This window comes from Notechis scutatus, chromosome 2, assembly GCF_049901735.1.
Source record: "Notechis scutatus isolate UNSWTSFEM ecotype Mainland chromosome 2, rNotScu1.2, whole genome shotgun sequence".
Taxonomy (NCBI): Eukaryota; Metazoa; Chordata; class Lepidosauria; order Squamata; family Elapidae; genus Notechis; species Notechis scutatus.
Genome location: NC_142010.1, coordinates 56517299 through 56542586, shown reverse-complemented (window position 1 = coordinate 56542586; position 25288 = coordinate 56517299). Strand labels below are relative to the sequence as shown.

Sequence of the window (25288 nt, the reverse complement as noted above, 5' to 3'; positions counted from 1 at the left end):
AACAAGGTCCTTAAACATTCATGACACTTTCCAGGTCAGTTTGAGCACTTTGTAAGCAATCTACCTCTTGCAATTAGACTTATCTGATTCAGCCTTCAGCCAAGCACACTCAAATGAATTCCTAATTTAAGAGGAGGATAGTTTGGAAGGTAAATTATGAATAAATTCATTTAAATCCTAATCTGCCTTTAAAAGCTATGAATTACAATTCTATGGTGATACTTCTTTATGCAAAACTCTACGTGTGCACTGAAACTATAGGTATATTGGCATATAGTTGATCACCAATAGTGCTTCAGATTTGAAACTTGAAATTCTTCATAAAGTGGAAAAAACATACAGAAGATTCTTACAAATATTGAAAAAGGCTATTTTGCCATTGGTAATATTAAATTCAGTAAGATAATAAAGCATGATGTTTCAGATTAATTATTCAAGCATGTTAATTTGAAGTGTTTTCCTTCTCATTGGTGGAAGATTATTTGATTATAGCTTAATAATGTTATCTATTTTGGGAAAGATTAACCAAGAGGTTCAAAATGACCCAAGTAAAACAAAGAAAGGAAGAGAAAATACAAGCAGAACTGTGGGTAGTCACAGAAGAAAACAATAGAGAAAATAACAGAAATGAAATTCAATTTTGAAATTAAATTGGTTTAATGTGAAATAGTCAGGCATGTTATTATAAAGAAGGAACATAGATTTCCATTCTTAAGAGGGTTAGGGATGTAACCAAGAACTTTTGTCTCTACAGATGTTCTACTTAACTAATTATCATGTCATGACGTAATTAGTACTTACGTTTTCAGAGTTCCGGAGGTCATCAGTTCTGTTACCAGCACAATACACCTTTTTCCCTTTAAACACGACTCCCAAAAATCATAAAACCTAACAATATTTGGGTGCTGAAGACCTTTCAACATTTCCGCTTCTTCTTTAAATCTTTGCCGTTCCATTTTTGTCAGCTTTCGATCCTGCAGTTCAGAAAATATTTCTTGTCAGAAAACAGCCTGGGAATATGCCCTGCATTAAAAGGGCTGCTGCACTTCAGTCACATGAAGAGGGTCATAAAAATGATGCCCATAATTTTTTTTTTGTTCCAAGGAGGATATTAAAATGTTGGTTTGAGGGGTGCAGGAGAATTCAAATGAAAGATAAAATGTATTCCCCTTGCAAGTGGAATTATCTTTGATAAAATAAGATCTTTAGATTTAAGCCATAGCCATAACTCAGTATGGCAAATATTTTAGGTAAATATTAAATACAATTACAAAATTCTGGGTTCATAAAAATCAAAAGTTTAAACAACAACAATCAAAACAGAATGATATCATTAAGAATTTCATTATAGATACCATTTTTTTTCTTTTTTTGCATAGTTTTTTCACCATGATTTCTACAGATCAGCCCTGTTGGTCTGTGGCAGTGCACTCTATATGGAGGCTGCTCTTGAAGACCACCCAGATGTTTTACTTGGTCCAGGATGCAGAGTCGTGGGTAGTTAACACATTATGCACAACTCATTATGCCAATGTAACAGCACTACTTGGTGAGCTGCATTGGTTTCTAATAAGCTTCTGGGTGAGTTTCAAAATGCTATGTGTCACCTTTAAAACCTTACATGTCATGGGGCCAGTTACTTGAATGACTGCTTTCTTCTCCCAAGAACATCTGTCCACACAACTTGATCCAACAGGGAGGGCATCTCCAAGTTCTTTCTTTTAAATCTTGTCATCTTATGGGACCACAGAAACGTGCCTTTTCTGTGGTTATCCCTATTTTCTGTAATAACAACCCCAATTTTGCCAGCCTTTAGGAAAGCTACTTAATGGATTCCTTGGTGCTATCTGACCTTGATTATTTGCTTTCACATATTTCATCCAATTAGATAACATAATCAGTGCTAGTGGATATGGGATTTACATTGAGGAATAACTGTTGTGAGGCTTGGCATCACTGCTATGAGGATAAAGGTTTACTTCTGATCCCTTCGTTTACTGATGTGCTAGGCTCTGATTGATTCCTGCTTGGCTCAGATTGGATTAGACATAACTGACTGAAACTGAAACTGATGTTTACAGAAGAATTGAGCAACTGGAAGAGATAATTCCTGATGCAGATGGGGAGATTCTTTCCTTAAGAACCAAGTGCAGAGTTTGGTGATTATCTTTGACCTATGTTGACCATAAGCATTTAGCTCTAACCCTTTAGTACTTACAGGTCCACATAGTGTTAAGTACATTTTTCTAGCTCTACTTGTTTATTGAGTACATAATTTCCTGGAGGAGACCAATTCAACTAGCCTGATCAATGTGCTAGTTACCTGCTACTTTTATTTTGTAATATTCTGTACATATGATGCCTCTGAAAGATTCAAAAATTGCAGTAGTTCCAAAATGTGATAACTAAACTTTTCTTGGCATGTCTCCACTGAGGCATGCTCTGTCTCTATTAACTTTCTTTTTACAGCTGTCTACATTTCTTCCTCCATAAGAAGTAGCACAAAAACTAAAATGCATTTTAGCCCATTGTAAGTGCTTCTCTAAAGAGAGGCTTATTTTGAACTGACAAAGGTTGGGACCTTTTTAGTTGGTGACTACATTATAATGGAAGCCCTTCCCTAAATAATCCACTTTGTCTGTTCTATGACATTAAAAAAAACAAACCGTGACAAATGTATTTTCATTTGTTTGCTTTCTGGCCCTTTTTAATGTTGCTGTCAAATTCCAGTGTGCGCTTCCACTGTAATCTCAATGTCAGATTATTGTTTTGTGTTATATGATTAGAATCTTTTATGGTTTTAATATATTTAGACTATGTTTTGGGGTACATTATAATTAAATATTTGGGGTTGTAAACCTATTTGGGCTTGCTTGGCTGTGATGCCAAAAGATAAATGCACGTTTAAAACCTACACACAACTTTTATTTATTATTTATTTAATTTATAAGCTGCCCATTGCACTATCCAAAGTGACTTAGTTTCAAGTAAAATAAAGGATCACCCTTTGGAACCTGTCCATGTATTGAAACCCTATTGGAAGCCTCACTGTTGCTGAAGTAGCTGGATTCTCTCACTAGTGACAATCACCTACAAATAGCCCTTGATTTAGGGCCATGATTGAGCCTGAAATTTTTGTTGCTAAGCAAGGAACAGAGAGTTGCCCCGTTTTACAACCTTTTTACCACAATTGTTAAGCAAATCACTGTTAAGTGGATAATATGATCATTAAATGAATCCAGCTTGTCAGAAGCCAACTGGGAAGGTTACAAATGATGATGACATGACCCCAGAACAGTGCAACTGTCATAATACATGCCAGTTCCCAAGTGCAACATGTTTTGATCACATGACCATGGGGATGCTGCAAAGGTCATTAAGTATGAAAACTGGCCATAAGCCTCATTTTTCAACATGGGTTGTAACTTCAAACAGTCACTAAATAAATTATAAGTTGAGACCTATCTATATTGTGGTTTCAATTGTGGGATTTTAATTCCCAGGTTGTTTTTTGTTGTACACTGCCCTGGGGGACATTCTTTGAATTGACTTGGGAAGATGAACACTCGAAATGTTCCTAAGAAATGTATGATATAAATAAAAATATCTCAAAGTACTCTCAGGTAAGGTTTTTCTTCTTCTTTTCATTCACTCGCATGAAAAGCATACGTGTATATATCAATTTTGGCTCAGTGCCCTTGGCTAAGGTTCATATTAAGGGTACATAAACACTCCAAGGGTGAATATGACACTAAAAATTTGGCCAAAACACATCACATACTTGAGAGGCTTAAGAGTTTAACTTCTATGTAACATAAAACAGCTCCACCTAGTTGTGGTTAATACTCGAGAGAAACACTACAAAGAGCAAGCCACAAAGAATAAGGCAGCATGACCACAAACTATAACCTTTGCTACTTCAACGGATGTTTATAAATCATGCACCCACATGAAGCAAATGCTTGAAAAGATGGGTCTTATGGTACATCAAGTAGCTATATTTCATATATATAGCCCAAATAATTTAATGCTGCCACTCGGGGTTAGGAAAGTTATAATTAACAACGTTGAGCATATAAAACTGGAGCAATTAAGATGTCTGTAAATTATTTCAGCCATTGTTTTTCAATGGAAATCTTTCAAGATAAATAATAAGGCACTGAACAAAATAAGGCAGCAGTATTAAGAACCAGGACAGCATTCCAAACATGGGTTCTTCAAAATATTTTACACAAGCATTCTCATTATCTATGACAAATTGCTGACTATCTTTGAGTTTTAATCCAGAATATCTGGTGGAACTCAGTTTGGAGAATAGCCTATGTCATTTGCCCAGAGTGGCTTCAATATAAAACTGCTGCACGCCTTCTGACAATCAATTCTTGTCCAAGTGGAATCTGCCCAGCCCATATGCATGTATGGAGAAAGTTTTGTGTTCTTCTCCCTAGGTCAAATCAGGGAAATGTAGATCTGAAGCCAATCCTTCTCTGTAGTGGCCCATCTACTTTGGAACACTCCAGTAGAAGAGCTTTGCCTTGCATTGTTTTCCCTGGTACTTTGCAAGATAATGAAATCTGTGTTATTTAACTAGGCATTGTGTGGATGACTTCTATGGTTTTCATTGACTTACATGGATGGGCAGGCATGATTTTATTATCAAATTTGTTGTTGAATTTTGGTTTTGAAATGGCTGATTTCCAGATTTTTAATCCTATTACTATGAGCGATACATTAAAAGTGGCTGAGGGAGGGGGGGAGGGAAGGAATGTGTGGGAGGCACCATGCATGTCAGAGAGGGTACATGAGGGTGCAAGGGGATGCACAAGACAGATTGCGTGGGTTAGGAAAGATGCACAGAGCGTGAGGGGTACATAAAAGTATGATTGCGGAGGGTGCATGGAGAGTGGGTGCATGAGGGTGTGAAGGATTGTGGCAAAAGTGTACAGTGTTACACGAGAGGCACCGTGAGTCAGGAAGGTGCATGGGTGAGTGCAAGAGGTGCCACATGGGTGGGGAGGCTGCACTGTGATGCAGTGCAGATTGCAGGAGGGGTGCTAAAGACCATGAGGGTAGTATGGTGAGAGCCAGGGAGAATGCACATGAGTGAGTAATAGCAATGGATCATGGGTTATCTAGATACTTCTACGACCTTCATATCTGTTTATCTGTTTGTAGCCTTCAATTACCCCCAAAATGCTTGAATCAAGGTATGTCCAATCCACGGACTTGAAGAGTTTAAATTCAAAATTCAGTACCCATTATTCTCATGTAATTTAATTTTCAAGAATCTTCACACTAGTTGTATTCACAAAGTTGTGGTTACTGCCACAGTCACGTAATCATGATTTCTGGTGTTCCTTGCCACGAGCAAAGTCAATGCAAAAGTCAGCAGTGCATTGGAATTTGCTCCTGCTCCCACTGCTTTTTTGTTCGTCTGTAAGTTATTCCGTTTCTCTGTTTAGGTAACGAAATAACTCTGAGAGGATGACCCAACAGATCATGAGTTATCTAATATACTCCTAAAATTTATCTGTGTGTCTGTTTGTTCCCTCAGGTTAGCCCAAAATTCTGCATTATCCCATAACAATTTTTGAATCAAGGTAACTCAAATCCACTAACTTAAAAGAATGTGTACAAAATCCAGGATCCATTAGGTCTATGTAATTGAAATTTCCATGATAGTCAGAACGGTTTTATTTGCACAGTTGTGGTTGTTGCAGCGTCCCCGTGATTACAGGACCATGTTTTCTGACCCTCTGTCAGCTTCTTACAGGCAAAGTGAATGGGAAAACTGGCAGAAAGATGGAAGCTGCTCCCATTCCCACTGCTTTTTTGCCCACCTATGGGCATCAGTTTAAGTAAATATTGGCTTATTATTAAAGTTCCTTTGCCACTACGATTATTTTGCTACTTATGAAATATATTCTCCTTAGATGATCACAGGTCACAACCCAGCATTGGGGTAAAAAAAAAAACATGGTCTGCATAAAATTTAATGTTTATACTGGCCACATCAGACTGCACCACCTTTCTCTCAAGGGATGTCCCAAAGGGTCATAGGGTTCTTTAGTTTTTCTCTAAAGGTAGTCCTCAACTTATGGCCATTCATTTAGCAACTATTCAAAATTACAACAGCACTGAAAAAAGTGACTTATGATCGCACTTATGACTGGCAACATCCCCACAGTCACATGATCATGACTTGGGCACCTGACAATAGGAACGTATTGCAGCATCCTGGCGTTTCATGATCACCCTTTGGAACTTCCCAGCCAGCTTCGACAAAGAGGAGTTGCAAATGACAATCTCATGTTTTGCTTAACGACCGCAGCAAAAAAGATGACTTAACGATCAAATCATTTAACAACAAATTTTCTGGTCCCTATTGTGGTTGTAAGTTGAGGACTATCTGTAGGCCTTCCCAATTACATCATCCATTCAAATACACTGAATGTCACCCAGAACAGGATTAAAGGATTTGTTAAGTGATCTTCCCAATCAGCTGATAGAAGTCAGACTGAGAGGTAAATCCATTTATAAATCACACAGAAGCAGTTGCATGTACTTGCTAATTTAATGGACAGAAGATAATAGCCACATCAAGGTCACACATCCATTTTTCATGTTTTTAAAATGCCAGCCCAAACTTCCAATTTGTCCACAGCAACTATATACCTGAACATTCATCAGCAACTATTTGCAAAATTGGGATAAGCACAAAAACCAGTTAGTTCCTTTTTCTAGATATCACAATTGATCATTCTTTCTGAGGCATACAGATTCAGGCTTCATTTTGTGTGTGGTGGTGGTGGTGGTAAATGGGCTTTAAATTGCAAATAATTCACTTGTTGAAATTCTTGTGATCTATCTCTCAGAAATCTGTTTAAGAAAGATTTTTGAAGAATTAGTTTTGACTGAATGAATTGCCAAGAACCTGACATATATCTTTATTAGCTTGTGTGTGGATTTACTCTACATGAAGTTATCCTTTAAGGTGATTTGGAAGCTCCAGCTGGTATAAAATGCAGCTACCCAACTGCTAACTGAATAACTTCAGTGTTGGCTTTTGGATTCAATTCAAGGAGCTACTTATTGCCTGCAAAGTCCCTCACGTCTTTGAGCCTCAATAGCTTCATTACTTCCTGCTCAAGGCAGAATCTGTTCACCAATACAGCTTGCCAAGAAAAGATGTCGTGGATTTGCCCTCTAAGATGTCAAAGAATCCAGGTCTGCAAGCAAGACTGTGCTGTCCAGCCAGTCTATGGGAATTGGATAGTTAGTTAGCAATTGTGAGCTGTCCCCTTAAGGGAATGGCATCATGGTAAATGTAGTTAAGGTATCCTGGGAAATGTAGTCCATATCATGTGACCACATCTGTAATCCTGATTGGTCACTAAATTGACCCTCGATGGGTTGGGGGAGGTTTCTTCACTCTTGCCTGAATTTACAGACTCGTGGTAGCTTCTCTACCTCTATCGCTATGAGATGGGAGGAAAGGGATAAGGAGATAACCATCTTTTTACCTACAAGACAGATATACAAAGGATTGGACATTAAGAAGAACTTTGTCACAAATGTGAGTTATGAGGATACCTGATGAACCAATAATAAAGACTTTGTATGAATGCTTTGTTGAGTTTATCTATCTGCATCTGTACAGAAGACAAAATCTACCACTGTACAGAATATAGAACAGTAAAAAGATGGTTATCTCCTTATCCCTTTCCTCCCATCTCATAGTGATAGAGGTAGAGCAGCTACCACGAGTCCGTAAGTTCAGGCAAGAGTGAAGAAACCTCCCCCAACCCATCGAGGGTCAATTTAGTGACCAATCAGGATTATAGATGTGGTCACGTGACATGGACTACATTTCCCAGGATACCTTAACTACATTTACCATGATGCATTCCCTTAAGGGGACACCTCACAATTGCTAACTAACTATCCAATTCCCATACACTGGCTGGACAGCAGACTCCACAGAATACAGAACAAAGACTTCATGGTCACAATCCCCTGGATTTTGAAGTTTGTACTCCCTCCACTTAGATTAGTTTGGACTCTTCTTTATATCATTTTTTTTAAGTAGTTAAAGCAGTGCTTTTCTAGAAAGTCCTTGGTAAGGCAAAATGATAGGACTGTCCATCAATTGAATCAGTAAATAATCAAAAATGCTATTCTTGTTGTCTGTATGGATTGATGGGTTTATTTTGTTTAGTCTTTAAGATTCATTCAATGAAGTATCATACAAATGTGGCAAAAAAATAAAAAAATAAAGTGAAGGAATAAGGCAGTCTAGGATCCACTGTAACACCCAGCTTTTCCAGGGCTTAAAAAGTACTTCTTCTGCTAACTGTAATTTACTAAATGCCAGAAAAATTAACCTTTATTTACACCATTTAGTCTCTCTTCACTGCATAGCTTTAATGCTACACACATTGCACTCATCTGTTCTAAAACGGGGAGAAAAACTTCTATGATGTCCCTTGATATAAACACAAATGTTACATAAACGGCTGTGTTTTTTCATTCTCCTTATAAGGCAGCCTCGGTTTTTAGCTCTTTTTTAGTTTGAGCTTTATTTTTACTGGGTCATGGAATCTTGGCATTGGAAGAGACACCATATAATTTCTACAAAAATAAATGAAAGCTTTTTGTAACTAATCCAGCCAGCCACTTTAGAATAACTTCAACACTTCCTAATGTTACATAAGGATAATTAATCAAAAGTACTTGATCAGAATATATGTAGTAAAGATCAACAAGAAATTTACCCAGGTTTGGATCTCTAATTCAATCAGTCTAGGTGAAATTGTCAATGTATTGTCCCAGTTATTTGGAGGCTCTCCCAGATGAGGAAGAACAGTCTTCTGCTCAATCCTAACAAGCTGTGGCTTTTTGGACTCTTGGGTTGGTGATGATACTATCTCTGTCTTGGATGGGGCTGCACTTCCCCAGACAAGACTGGTACAAAACTTCTGGATTGCAGCGATTGCTCGAATAACAGATAGCAGCTATGGTCAGAGGAGTCTTTGCATAGGTTCATCCTGTATGCCAGTTTCATGATCAGGAGGATCTTTAAATACTCAATCTTGCCCTGACACCTCACAATTGGATGATTGCAATGGGCTCTACATGAGGCTGCCCTTTAAGACCACTTGGAAGCTGCAGCTGGTTCAAAATTCAGCAGTGAACAATAATGTTCAATAACATAAGAATGTTATTGAAGAACCAGGAAAAGTGCAGAGAACAGAGAAAAGATTAAGAGAGCTTGCAGGTAAATACTATAAAGAACAGTCAAAGGAATTGGCTTTGTATAGCCTAAAGAAGAATGGACTAAGGGGATAATAGCTGTCTTCAAACATATGAAGGGTTGCCACAGAGAACAGCATGTGTGTTTATATTCCACAGCTTCCAGAGTAAGACAAGACAGAGATCCACACTCAGAATAAGAAGAAATTTCTTAATCAAAAGAGCTATTAAGCCGTGGAACAGCCTGTCTCCTGGAATTATGGGGGCTCCATCACTGGAAGTTTTCAAGCAAAGGTCAGATGACCATTTGTTTGTGATGGTCAGAAAATTCCTGCCCTCCAAGATTCCTTCTAACCCAATAATTCTAGGTACATTATTAGACTAATGCACCCCTAATGCACTCCTTCCAAACAGTCCCAGTGGTTCCCATGAAAGATGAAAAAGAACTGGAGTCTCCTTCTCTCTGAATATCCTAAAACCTAGCAATCTGGCTGCAGCGTGAGATAAGAATTCTGATAAATGGGGCAAGACATCATCCACAAGATAAAGAAAACTGCAACATTTCAAAGGAAGGATTACTTTTACTAAGATTTCAAATACACCTTAATTGAGATGGAAATAAATAAGCTCAGCTTTCCAGTGCAGTGTTAATAAATACTGTAAATCACGTAGCAATATTGTGGAATCACAAAGATTTGGAGCTGCTTTTAAACTGACACAAAATCATTGGAAATAAATGAACACATCCTCTTGGCAGAAAGAATTCCCTCTCAATAGAAGACAATATTTGTAGCTCGGCTATGAGATCCCTGGTGCTCTCTGAACTTGGTTGTTTCTGGCTGAAATTTCATTACCTAGCTATTATGCGTATAATTAAATATCTTCCAATAAAACAATGCTTAATAATAAAACAGATGATTTCAGATATTGTGATTTGTTTAAAGCAAGTGAGATCAGATATTGCCATTTTAGGAAGACTCAAGCCATAATAAAAAAAAAGTCTTGACAAATTTCAAAATTCCCAGGCAAGAAAATTTTAAAACAAACTATATATTCATGTATGAAACAAAGCTGTATCACTGCAAACCAAGAATCGTGCCTATGGGGAACTTGGGTTTAGAGGTAATAGTTTAGAAAAGTAAACACAACTGCTCAGCTATAGGATCAATGGTTTCATTTCACATGTACTCTTAAGAATTCTCCTACTTGGATATCCTGCCCTCTTCCCAGCAAGTACTTATCCCAATTCTGGGTATTTATAACTGCTTTATTTACTAAGTAGTGATGGTCTAACACTATGCATACATTTTAGGCATTTCTTTTATTTATTACCATTTCGTATAAACAGATTCAATCATTTTAAAATAACACTAACAGCACATTCAGAGCTAAAGCTATCTCCTACCTAGCAGCTGTACAAGCCTTAAATTTGAACAATCCCTGAAGAACAACTCTGATCTTCAGTGACATGACTGCTGAAACAATGTTTTGCTCTTGTTCCACAAGGTTACCAATAGGGATTAGGAAAAACTGTTTTAAATATGACAGGTTTAAATCTTTCATTAAAAAGATTTAGCATTGTAATCATTGCCTGCATATTGTGAATTCATGAATTGTCATGCTTCTTCAAAAGTTTTATATTCATTTAATGGAAACCATTAGTCTTGACATACAAAGCCAGGGCTTTGATTTAGAAGGTTCTATATTGGTTGTTAAAAGGAAGTTGGGTTTTCTTGGCTCTAAATATTTCACATAATTTTATATAAAGATACATTAAACTATTTTAGTCTGTACTGTCATTGTGAATAGTCTGAAAGAAATGGATGGTGCTAGTAACAAACAAAATTTTATAATTAACATAAGGCTTTTCAATATTTGTAATAGTAATATCAAATCTACCATGAATATTAATAGTTAATTTTGGTAAAAGCATGTCCTTCAAAAGATGCTAAACATTAAGAGCTCACTAAAGATATGAAAGTGTTTAGTTTTAAGAGCTACATAATATATGATTTATTTTCTGCCTCAGAAGTACACTATAAAATACATATATATTTTAAAGGTCATGGAATGTCCTATGTGGCTCTAATAATTAAACTCTTGCTATGTGTAAAGGGAGCAATTTGAAACATGTGCACCATAAAAGATAATTCATATATGTTTTAATAGACTGTTTACTGTGCTTGAACATAAGCCAAAATATTTAGACCAGTTATATTAGTCTGGTTATATATGTAGTACATGTGCAAGATATCAAATTATTTCTTTGAATTGCATGAATTTTCTAGGTCATTTTTCACTTCTAAGCTACAACCTCTCACCACTTTATAATTCCTCAGTAAGACTACATTTGGAATATTGCATCCAGTTTTTCTCACCATGATATAAAAAAATGTTGAAACTCCAGAGAGAAGAGCAACAAAGATGACTAGGGGACTGGAAGATAAAACAGTTGCAAGACCAGTTGCAAGAACTGGATATGAAAAGGGGGTCAAGCTATTCTCCAAAGCACCTGAAGGCAGAACAAGAAGCAATGGATGGAAATTAATCAAAGAGAGAACCAACCTAGAACTAAGGAGAAATTTCCTGATAGTGAAAACAATCAATGGAACAAGTTGGCGCCAGATGTTGTGGGTGCTTCAAGAATGGAGGTTTTTAAGAAGAGATTGGATAACTATTTGTCTGAAATGATATAGAGTTTTCTGCTTGAGCAGGGGGTTGGACTAGAAGACCTCAAAGATCCCTTTCAACTCTGTTATTCTGCTGTATTCTCAAGTACTAAAAAAATGAAGCATTTCATCAAACATAAAAATGTTATGGAAATGAAATGAAGTAATTAGGTTGTCATCCAAATATCCTAGGTCACGGGGCTCAAAATTACAGTGTCACATTGCCATCATGGGCAGTTTCATGATGTTTTTCCCATTACGGAGCTGGGGTGGGCATGGCCTGCGCATGATGCATCCGGCCCATAGGCTGCCAGTTTGACACCCCTGTCCTAGGTGATGGTAACAAAAACAAGCTCTCCAATGATGGCTGTAATCTAAGGACAGGTTAATGAAAGAAGTGTCTTTGTAGGTATCTTAAATGATTGAGGTTTATGCCAGCAGTTTGCATGAATACAAATATATTAGAAATCAGCACAGTTGGTATAATACAGAGTATTCAGAGATCTGGGCACTTACAGTTTTAACAAAACAGTGTCCAAACACTTTTAATGGACAGCCCTACCCATAACTCATTGAGGTTATGTTTATATAAGCTTAAAGTGACCCAAAATATGTACCACTATAACCAGGTAATTCTATAAAAATAAAGCAGAAGAACCCATTAAAGCTGAACAAAGGCCAAAAGCTGTATCTAATCCAGGACCACAAACCTGGTCCTTTAACTTGTGTATCACTACATACTGTATGTACCATCATCAATACTGAATCTCGAATCCCAGATTAGTTTTCATTACTACAGCTGTCTAGTTTGGTCTGGTTTGAGCTGAAATAATATTAGCTCACATCCTCTCCATGATTACATTCAGGAAATTGAGAGATCATAGCCATCCATCAGGGATGGAGTAAGAAATGTTGACATGAGTGACATCATTTTGAAAATGTATGAGTTATATGTTTCAGCTGGAAACTATAAGGTAATTATACAAATGTAACATTTAGATAATGATATCATGCTCCTCCTAACATTTTGACACTATCAAGATTTGTCATAGACTCTAATGAGAACTTGTAGCATAGTTAAACAGTATCAGCGTATTTATGTCTAATTCAAAAATTCCAGTAGATTTCACAAGAATAAGAATATTTTATTGAAGAAATGGCTAGTCCTCATTTAGTGACCACAACTGGGACTGGCCACTTGAATGTTGTGAAGTGGTTGCTAAGTGAAACTGTGAATGTGCTGTAATCTTACTTCAGCTTTCCTTGCTTTTCAGATCTACAAAGGTCATAAATGTTATGAGTAGTCACAATGTTACTTTTTCAGGGCAGTCATAACTGCAAATGGTCACTAAACAAGGCAGTTGCTAAACAAGGATTTCCTGTACTACATAAATGGGTGTAGTAAATCTTTGGGAATATGACTAATAAATATGGATTTGAGAATATGCATTAAACTAAGATATGCACTAAATTGGATAGTAAATAAGCTCCAGAGCAGTAATGTCATATATCAGAACAGTGTGTACTTGATTTAAGTATTTTCTAAAGTACTTGAGAAATATAAAGTCAAATGCAACAGTTTACTGATGGGAGCAATAATGGGCTAGGACTAGGACACTTCAAATTTGCTAGAAGGTAAAATTCTCTTCTTTTGGTGTACACTGAAAAGCATGGGAACTGAACTTTCATTTTTCCAAGCTTTTCAAAAATTAAAACATACAGATTTTAGTGAGTGAAAATTTGGAAAAACAAGTTTTATAGCAACTCACTGTCATCAGCTTCAAACATTCAGAGCCAAAAAATGTTCAGGAATAGAAGTGGCATAGCTCCCCTGTTTAAATTATATATGAGTGTTCACATATTAAATGTGCATCTGTTTCAGAAACACACTAGATATTTTATCTGTGGAAAGAATGGGTTATCCTGATGTAATAAATCACAACAAAGAGCTTTTAAATGTTGTGTTATATGTGACATATAGTCCCAAACTTAAAAAAGGTGGGGGGAATAAAAAAAGATTTTTCAAATTAAGGAAAGCATATAATATCTGGAGATATATGACAGGTATACTAAACATGGCAATGATAAAATTGCAAAGCTTGAGCATTGCAACATCTGACACTTCATAAAGGGCCATAAATGCTTCAAAAATGTTCTAAACTAAAAGAATTTTAATCAGCGCATCAGTTGCTGGCTCCACTAAATTAAATATATGTTTTTGAAAAAATGCAATAAAAATATGGCTGCATAAAAAGGACTTTGCAACATACATTAGTATGTAAACTTTAAATACACAAAAATCATAGGACCAACATGGATCTTTTTTTCATACTGGGACTAGAAATGATCTTTAGCTGGTTTATTATGCCCATTGTTCCAAATGATAGAATTAAACAAGAATTTTCTTTTGAGCCCCAATACGGTAGCAGAGAATAACTTCCAGTTAGTTCTTCCTCCAATCATTGTAGAAGCTCCCAGCTAATTCTATTCTTTACTTTTAATGCCATCCTCCATTTATTTTTCTTTCTTCATTCCTAAAGATAAAACCATAGCCTCTAATCTAAAGGCTCATTTCCCCTGGATGCCAGGAGAGTTTTTAGCATGTTCCCGCTCACTTTTTTTAGCATCTTCAACACCACGTAGGTGTAACAAGATCCAATCTCATTGCTTCTGTTCCTTTCATACCAAGACTTGAACAAATGAAAACAGAATCCCTTGATTCAAATTATTAGACCAAGGGTCTTCAAACTTGGCAAGTTTAAGACTTGTGAACTTCAACTCCCAGAATTCCTGAGCTAATACGACTGGAGGAGGAATTCTGGGAGTTGAAGTCCACAAGTCTTAAACTTGCCAAGTTTGAAGACCCCTGTATTAGACAAAGTAGTGTGCCACACACAGCAATGATTCTTAAGATTGCTAGTAAGAAGACAGGCTTCACCCATTCAACCTATCCTGTCCCTTCTTCATTACAAATATCCTGCTGATTAAGTATCCTACAGCTATACCTTAAAACTCTAGGATGTACTTCACAATTAGTTAATTTCATCTTCAGATGTTTTAAGGTATCATGGGACTTCCAGATGTTTCAAGGTATCAACCATCTGCTTACCAAATAGGTCCATCTTATAACCAGTGCCACTGCTACAAATATAGAATTTCCTTCATGGGGAATCTGGATTTCTAAAGGTTCATCTGATTTATTCAATATTTCCAGTATATAGAATTATTGGTCTTATTAGCATATCTGTATCTCTTTCAAGTGTATATATTTGTACCAGTGGTGGGATTCAATTTTTTTTACTACCGGTTCTGTGGGCGTGGCTTGGTGGGCATGGCAGGGGAAGGATACTGTAAAATCTCCAGTCAGAGGTGGTTATTTGCTGGTTCTCCGAATTATACTCAAAATTTCTGCTAACAGTTCTCCAGAACTGGTCAGAACCTGCTGAATACCACCTCTGACTTGTACCTATTGTCCTATCTTATCCAAACTTTTTAAAATGCAAATTCTTGGCTCACTACTTCCAATATGCTGTCCTTTTCGTTGTTCTGGCATTATTCCCCAGAAAATCCAGAAAGATCCTTCTGGCTTTCATAGTGGCCCACTGCAAATAAATAGTACACAGATAACCCTAAATACATTATATGATATTGTTATATATATCTTTCCTTTCAACAGAGTAAATGAAACATCCAGTCAAATAGTCCAGTTATCTTATCTATGCTTTTGAATCAACCATGAGCATGGTTTTCCAGTCACATCGTGCAGTCTTCAGTGCTGGGAATGATTCTGCATACCATAACATAATCTTTTCTATCAGATATGAACAAAACAAATCAAAAGAATTAGTCACAGGCTAAAAATGATCAGATTTACTAATTAATACTGGTCTGCACTAACAGGGAGTAACAGTCTCAACCATGGATAAGATACAATGGGTCTGGGCTCATTCACAGGAGCTTCTACCTAACTTTCAAAGTAAGTAGTGATGGAGATGAGACATAATTCTACAGGCTCTACTACTGAAATAGACCTTCAAATAGTGCAGGCAAAAGCTTATGTGAAATCATTCCCATCCCAAACATTTTTGGGGCTATGGCAGTGATCCCAACCTTTTCGATGCGCGGCCCGGTTCCGCATCAGCTGGGCGCCGACCGGCATCGGCGTCAACTGGCCGCCGCCATCTTTTTGACGAAAAAGTGGTTCGGTGACCTCACCAGAAGCACTTTTTCGTCAAAAAGATGGCGGCGCCAGCGCTCCGGTGAGCTTTCGGGTAGAAATGGTGATGAAAAAGTGCTTCCGGTGAGCTTTCTACCCGGAAAAGCTCACCAGAAGCACTTTTTACCAAAAAAGATGGCGGCGCCCAGCAACCAGTGGCCCGGTAAGGCTTGTTCCGCGGCCCAGTACCGGTCCGCTGGACCGGCGGTTGGGGACCCCTGGGCTATGGGACCTCTTTAATGCTTGTATAGCCAAGTGATGTTTAAATTGACTTCAAGCACAGGATAAATTTATTCGAGGTCAAGGTAATCAGAGTAGCAGTCTACAAATTTGAGCAATCATTACAATGTCATTCAGGCTGCACAAAACTTCACATAGTTAAATAATCTAGCAGATTAGGAACAGATTAATTAAAGCAGGAAACTGAACCAGGTGACTTGAAGTACTTCTTTTTCAAAATCCTGTGCTTAAGGGATTCTGCTGATTTTAGTATTATAATATTGCAACTTCACTTCTGTATGTGAGAAATACTGAGGAGAGTGTTAAGTCTGGATTCCCCAACGGGTGTTAAGGAAAACAAACTAAACAGAATGTGCAGCGAAGTCAGATAGGAAGACAGGTAAATGTGTGAGATAAGTTTTCTAGTTAACACGCAGTAAAAATACAGATACGCTTGTGCTATCAAAAATATAGTTTATTACATTTAAGAATTATAGCATAGTCATTATAAACAGTCCATTAGTCATATACCAAATTCAGTCAAGTCTTGTCGAGGATACTCTAATTGCAAAGTCCGTGTCAAATAGCCAGTGTCAGTACACATATAATAAATCTGTCCAAAACTTATCTTCTCTCCGTTGAGAAATATCTTCAAAGTAATCCAACACTTCTTCTCCTCCCGATCCAGCAAGAACGCAGTCTTCAATAAGCCAGCCAGTAAGAGCCAGAGTGCGCCTTGCTGCTTATATAGTACTTTACAGCTGCACCCTTAATTATATTCCTTTAGCTTAAAGTCACATACACTTTATCTGACAAACCATGATTCATCATTTTATTATCTTTACCCAAAACAGTTAGGGTAAAACAATGTTATCCCTAACATTCTCCCCTTTTGGGTAATAATAATAAATATTACAATAATATATCCATTTACACTTTCAAATCATAATTGTCACAACTCTCTTTAAATTTTACAACACCTTGAGCTTTTGTAAACTGGTCTGCAATATTTTCTTCCGTCATGCAGTACTCGAGTTTAATTAGACCATTTTTACAGATTCTCTAACATTTAAGTATCTTAAATCAGTATGCTTTGATCTAGTCTTTACAGCAATATTAGTAGCTAATTGTATAGCTGCCTGGTTGTCCTCGTACACAATAATAGAATCTTTAACAGTTATACCCATGTCTAATAATAACTGTTTGTACAGAATAAGTCAGTGCATAGTAATGACAGACATGAAAATTCTGCTTCCATCGTTGATAAGCTAATATGCTGTTGTCTGATTGACCTCCACCCTATTAGTGTCTTACCAAGTAATATAGCCATCCCAGATGTTGATTTTCTAGTGTTTATGTCAGTTGCAAAACTTGCATCTGCATAGGCACTAAGATTCAAATCACCTTTTGGCTCTAGATACAATGCATGGTGCATTGTTCCTTTAAGATATCTTAAAATTCTCTTTAATGCTTGCCAATGACATTGATATGGATCATTATTATATCGTGCCAGCTGATTAACACTATAAGCTATATCTGGCCTAGACCAATTGCTTATATATGATAAGCTACCAATCAAAGATTGATATATGGTCTTATCAAATTTGGGACTTTGAGCATCCATTTTGCAAATTTCCTGACTCATTGGAGTCTTTGCAGGCTTACAAAGTTCCATTTTATACAATTTAATTAATTGGCAAATTTTATCCTCATGAGATATCTTAAATCCTTTTGTGGTTTTGTTAATTGTCAATCCTAGATACTTTTAATTTCACCTAAATGTTTTAATTTTATTCTTTTGGCTAATAATGAAATAATCTCAGTAGCTTCATTATTGGTCTTAGTAATCAAAGCAATATCATCTGTAAATAATAACAATAATGACACCGTTCCATTATTTTCTCTTTTAAACATACATGGATCTGCTAAACCAGATTTAAACCCTATAGTTTAATTCTTTCACAATATATTGGTTCCATTCATAGCCAGATTGTTTCAATCCATATAAACTCTTCTTGAGTTTCCAACAATCATTGCTATTTACTTTATTATCTTTTATACCAACCGTTTTTTCAAATATATTGTATGTTGCAATGGTGCATGCAGATATGCAGTTTCTACGTCTAAATGGTTAACAATATAATTATTCTTAGCTGCCCATACTAACGCTGCTCTTAAAGTTGTAGCCTTAAGATTTGGTGCAAATACCTCATCATAGTCAAATACATTTTGGTTAAATCCTTGTGCTACTAATCTAGCTTTATAAGTTACTTTCCCATTATTTCCTGTCTTTACTTTGAATATCCATTTGCACCCAATGGATTTTTCTCCTGGAGGTAATTTGGTTTCTTCATAAACCTTCATTTCCTTTAATGAATTTAACTCTTTTTCCATTGCCTTTTGCCAATTCACCTGATCCTTTACAGGATACATCTTAAGTTCATCTATGCTAGTAGGAACTTTATTTATTTGGCAAACAATACTTGCCTGATACCTTTCAGGTGGTTTAGTTATACGCGTTGTGCGTCTAGGTATAACAGGACTTACAGGTGGACTTTCCTTTATTTCCTGTTCTTGACTATCTATCTCTTCTTGATCAATTATCTCCTCTTGATCTGGTTTTATTTGCTCTTCATGGACTTCTTCTTTAATTGGACTTTTCTTATAACTAGTCTTTTTCTTTCTGCCTCTTATAGGGTTCTATAATAACATCATTATCTGAATCCTGTTCTAATCTATTCCATCCTATATGTTCTAGGAATTGTGCACTAGCACTGCAGTATACTCTAGATGTACCTGGTTCCCAGAATCTATAAGATCTATGGTTTGCTTGATATCCAACAAAAATTAATCTTTTAGCTCTACGTTGTCCTTTGTGCCTGAGTTGTGTAGGGATATGCACCCATGCTGGTGCACCAAATGTGTGAATGTAACTCAAATCAGGTTTCCTACCATGCCACAGAGTGAATGGTAATTCACCTGTTGTTGAATTAACAACATTGTTTAATATGTGATTCCACACATTATAGCTTCTCCCCACAAATTGTCAGGTAATCCAGAATCAGATAACATTGTCCTTCCCATTGATTGCAGTGTTTGACCTCGTCTCTCTATAAATGCATTATGTTGAGGCCTATATGGTGCAGACTTTTTATGTTGAATACCTGCCATTCTAAGTCTATTCTGGAATTTATTATTTGTAAATTCCGCACCATTATCTGTTATAAGAGTTACTAATTTCTTTTTAGTTTTTCTCTCTGCAAATTTTAACCAATTAAAGAAATTTGTGTACGTTTCAGTTTTTCTCTTCATTAAAAAACAGAAACCATACCTAGAATAGTGGTCCATTATGCTTAATATGTATCTAGCACCACCTACACTTGGCTTTTTAGGACCTATTATATCGGCAAATACTACCTCTAAAGGCTCTTTGGTAGTAAATCCATCAAATCTATTTGCCGGTATAACTTTGCTTTTGTTTTGATTACAAGCAGAACATTGCAAATACTTATTACAAGGTTTCAAACTTATTCCTTTAGATAGTTGAACAGTTCTCTTAATCATTTTAAAAATTTAAATGACCTAGCCTTCGGTGTAACAAGTGAATACATTCATTATGAGGTTTTTATTTTCATAGACTGTGTTAGCCACCTCTAAACCATTATCATTTAACACATATAAGTCACCTCTTAACGTTGCAGTAATTTTCTTACCTTCTTTTTCAATTAAACAAGTATCTCCCCTAAAGGTAACTATGTATCCTAATCTAACCAACATTCTAACTGAAAGCAAATTAAATTTAAGTTGAGGTACATATAACATTTTTATGTTCTCCTTTATACTAGAACAATGAGCTATACCTTGACCTTTTGCCTTCATTTTCCATCCATTTGCCAATGAGATATGTTGTGAACTCATGGACATTTTTACAAATTTTTGTTATCATTTGTAATACAGTGGGATGCACCACTGTCAACCACCCATAAATTATTTTTACAACTCCATTACTATACATTGCTAACTCATAATTCTTATTTCTTCTTTGTTGGCTTACAGCATTCTGGCTTGCATTCTGGCGCTTTGGTTTCTTACAAAATCTTAAAATGTCCTCTCCCTCCACAATTAAAACACTTTTAATTGCGAATGCAGTAGGAGATTCATTATTTTCCTTTTGAGGTTGCTCCCTCCTTAACTGATCTCTTTCAAGTCTTCTTCTGGCCTCTTCAATCAATCTGCCAGTGATATCAGTTAAAGTTAAACTTTCTTTAGGCAATATTTCAAGGGAAGTTACGTAGTCATCAAAACTTTCGTCTAATGAAGATAGAATTATGTAGACCTGGTGTAGCTCAGAGAAAATTAACTCCTTCTCTTGAAGTTCTTGAAAAATGCTTTTCATAGTATTCAAATGACTCAGCATATCACCATTCTTTTGGAGATACGTCCGGAAAAGCTTCCGTGTTAGATTTATGTGAGCACCAACATTATCTCGGACATAAATCCTCCTTAGTTTTTGCCAACACCCAACAGCAGTTTGTCTCTCCACGTATATGAACAAGCTGTTGATCAGTTAATGTTAATCCTATGATACAAAGTGCTTGTTCATTTTTCTGTTTAAATTCTTCTATCTTTTTACTATCTTCCTCATCTTCAGGATCCCATTCTTCTACGTTTGGTGGATTTTCAATTATGTTCCACAGACCTTCTCTTAGAGAAGTAGACTACATTTCATAGACCACGGAAACATAGTTTGTTCCATCCAGCTTGGATATAAGGGACAAACTTTGTAGACTGACTTGTGCCATGTTTCACTATATGGAAATAAAACTATAATTGATAAAACACAGCTGTCTGTTTACTGTAACGTGTAACAACACAAAATCTCACTTTTTACATAAACCTGTTTTTATCCTAGTTAAACTGACTTTGCAGTCTCTCTGGGCCCATAACCAGTGTTAAGCCTGGATTCCCCAACGGGTGTTAAGGAAAACAAACTAAACAGAATGTGCAGCGAAGTCAGATAGGAAGACAGGTAAATGTGTGAGATAAGTTTTCTAGTTAACACGCAGTAAAAATACAGATACGCTTGTGCTATCAAAAATATAGTTTATTACATTTAAGAATTATAGCATAGTCATTATAAACAGTCCATTAGTCATATACCAAATTCAGTCAAGTCTTGTCGAGGATACTCTAATTGCAAAGTCCATGTCAAATAGCCAGTGTCAGTACACATATAATAAATCTGTCCAAAACTTATCTTCTCTCCGTTGAGAAATATCTTCAAAGTAATCCAACACTTCTTCTCCTCCCGATCCAGCAAGAACGCAGTCTTCAATAAGCCAGCCAGTAAGAGCCAGAGAGTGCCTTGCTGCTTATATAGTACTTTTACAGCTGCACCCTTAATTACATTCCTTTAGCTCAGGGGTCCCCAACCACCGGTCCGCGGACCGGTGCCGGGCCATGGAACAACTCCTACCGGGCCGCTGGCTTGTTGGCGCCGCCATCTTTTTGATGAAAAGTGCTTCCGGTGAGCTTTTCCGGGTAGAAAGCTCACCGGAAGCACGCTTTTCATCAAAAAGATGGCGGCGCCAGCGCTTCTGGTGAGCTTTTCCGGGTAGAAAGCTCACCGGAAGCACGTTTTCATCAAAAAGATGGCGGGCGCCAGCGCTCGGTGAGCTATTCCGGTAGAAAGCCATTTCTACCGGAAAAGCTCATCGAAGCGCGAGGCCGCTTATTTTTGATGAAAACGCAGCTTCCGGTGAGGTCACCGGAAGCACTTTTTCATCAAAAGATGGCGGCGCCCAGCTGATGCCGGGTACTGGGTCGCTGGCGCCCAGCTGATGCCGGTACCGGGCCGCGGCGTAAAAAGGTTGGGGATCATTGCTTTAGCTTAAAGTCACATACACTTTATCTGACAAACCATGATTCATCATTTTATTATCTTTACCCAAAACAGTTAGGGTAAAACAATGTTATCCCTAACAGAGAGTTTAGTGGCATGATTGACTCTCTGGCACCAATAGATCACATAAAACTTTCTACCATGAGAATTCTTTTTGGAGTGGTAACGTTGCTATAGGCTTTATTCATTTTCTCAGCATTTAAGATCTTGAATGGTCTTTTTCCATCTTTGCTAGTGGAGTTTTATAACCCTTTGCAGGTTCTATCAATATATAGTAAGTAGGGGTCTTAGGTATGGTTTCAAGCTTGGCTAGTTTGATACACATTCTTAACTAAAAAATGTACCAAGAGAGGCTTCTTCACATAGAGACAAAGCTTATAAACAAGGTCCTCAAACCTGTTGTCATCAAAACCATTTGTCAAACTTCATCATGTAGAAGCATGTAAGAGAATTACAGCTCTCTCTTCACTAACTAAGCTACCACCTTAATCACTTTTTCAACTATTGCTTTGCTGAGCTACATTATACAGGGCTGAAACAGAGCCTTTACTCTCTTCCTTCATGAAGGATTGCAAGCTTAATTCAACTGTCTTAGTAGCGTTTCAGCAGACGTATTCTGCAATATATAGAATATCTTGTTTGTAATTTTGCTCAGAAATGCAATGCAGAAATAAACTGGTAACCAGTGCGGGTAGCAAAGGAGAGGTGTTACCTGGCAAGGTTACAAGGCATATTTTGGGTGACTAGGCACCTTCTGAGCTGAGTAAATTGTCTTGATTCAAATACAGCTCATTTTGAAAATAGATAAAATATTCCATATCAAACTTGGAAAATTGTCAGCTACTATTAAATATTTTCCAATTCACTTGTAAGAGATTTTTCTTTTTCTTTTAGAACAATCTAAAACTGCTAAGTTACTATATATCATCTGATGTTTTGGGAATTCAGAAATTCATTGAAACTGACTTGTAGGAATTAACAACATTCAGACATGTTTGTTACAGTATTGTTGTTTATCCTTTCTATTGGCATCACTTATATCGTGTTGCAACCTTTTAGGTCATACTGGTGGATTGTTTCAGAAGATTATTTCACAAATGAAGACAAATACACGTGTCCTAGGATAATAATGCAAGATCAAATCTGGGTTGGTTACTGGGACCAGAAATTTATTTTTCCAAGCTTTTGGATTGTGCTGGAGTTCATCTTCAGTACGTCCTGTGAGTCATGTTTATGTGGTACTTAGGAACTGAGTTTGGCAGCAGAAGGAAACAACAGCCAATTGCCAGCCGTAACACACCATCAGCCAATGGGAAGGCAACACATAAACATGACTCATAGAATAGCCGAAAGCATGTATTCCAGTAGAGAGAAGTTCCCTGAAGATGGGCTCCAGCACAAATCTGAAAGCTTGGAAGAGTTCATCTCTGGTCCCAGTGACCGACCCATATTCAACCTTGCATTATTACCTCTATTTAACCTTTTAGCTTCTAGTACATAATGAGTAGCTTGTAGATGGGCAGATGAGGGCTGCATTCAATTTCCTGTGTTATTTGAAGAATCAACTACAAAAAGAGTAAGTAGACAATGCAGCAAACAAAACTATGATTCCTGGCTAACTTGTTGGAAAGAAAAGAGTGGAATGGAACTGTGGAAGTATTTTTCTCATATCACATGTAAGTAACCTAGCTTTATCCTTCACCATTTTCCTGGTAACAGCAAAGAAGGAAGAAGTACACTTTGTGTTTTTTTTACTATACAACTTAATGGAAGACAATCTAGACTAATCTACATAAGAATTCTATTTAGTAAAGTTTAATGAACATAGTATCCACAATAAACCCTATTCTCTGTAAGCAACAGCCAAGTAGAGTATTTTCACATTCTAAATAAAAAAGCACAATGGACTACATTCTCTTTCTGACATTTCAAGCTCCCACGTGTAACCTATTTTACTAAGTTCAGAAATCCACATATTTGTTTTGTAAGTGCCTATGACATCATTCACAAGACATCTCAATAAATCAACTGAACTTCAATATCCCACTCTAACTTGTGGCAAATAATAAATAAAGAGATACATCTAATTCAAATACTTTGGCAATACTCTACCATGCATTCTCCCAAAATATTTCCAAATGTTCTATTGAACATGAAGGTCTACTCTAGAAAATGTTAGCAGTAAACATGGATTTATTTTAGAACTGGGATACTACAGGTTTTACAATGATGAGACAGCAGAATAGTGTAAACACAATTATAGGAAACAGTACTTGGACACAAGCTTGCACAAACAGAATCCAATTATTGAATCTGATATTTGCAAAGAATAAAAACAGAGCCTACGCAAGTCATAGAAGGCCTGAACTCACAGAATGACAACTTAAGCTAAAAACTGATTATTGTTTTATATTTATACAAAAAGTAGTGATTATTTTATTTATTTACATAACAGATAAAATTCTGCAGTGCTTGTGCAGCATTCAAGGTATCTAAATATTGAAAATAACATTCCAGAAGAAGTTTTTTAAAAAATAGCCTACTTGTTTAATGGATTGGATAGGTCAGATAACTTAAGGGCATCTCATTAAAATTACACATTTATGCTTGCTTGCCTAAACAATATTTTTACTAAATAATGATATTCTATGGGAGTACACTGCCAACTTAACCTCCTGGGACAGCAGCCAATTAATCTGGTGGAAATACCAAACTTCACAAGCACAGGACTCATCTTCACATTCTGCTTGCCACGGCATTTCATTAATGCTTTTTGCAGTGCATGTCCATTTAATGTCACCTCCATCTCACTGTCAGCACATAGTCCAGAAACATATTTAGTTTTTCTCCCAGAATAAAATTTTACCTGCAGACAATTTTGGGGGAAACTTGAGATAAAACTTAAGCTGCCTAGAACTGCTTGCTAGTGAGATGGGCGACATATAAATTTAATAAAGAAATAAAATAAACTTAAAGAAATAGGTATCAGTAGAAAAAAGGGAAATAAAGTTAAAGGCACAATGGTACAGG

General features: G+C 36.7%; 1 protein-coding gene across 11 annotated transcripts in view; it reads right to left on the bottom strand.

Annotated features, from left to right (window-relative positions):
* The window catches only part of WNK2 (WNK lysine deficient protein kinase 2), a 108568-nt gene that overhangs the window by 72457 nt on the left and 10823 nt on the right, over positions 1-25288 (bottom strand). For all 11 annotated transcript variants that reach the window (XM_087954798.1, XM_087954799.1, XM_087954793.1 and 8 more), the window contains exon 3: positions 802-974. In XM_087954798.1, coding sequence (XP_087810924.1) covers positions 802-974 — 173 coding nt within the window. The remainder of the gene's footprint in view (positions 1-801; positions 975-25288) is intronic.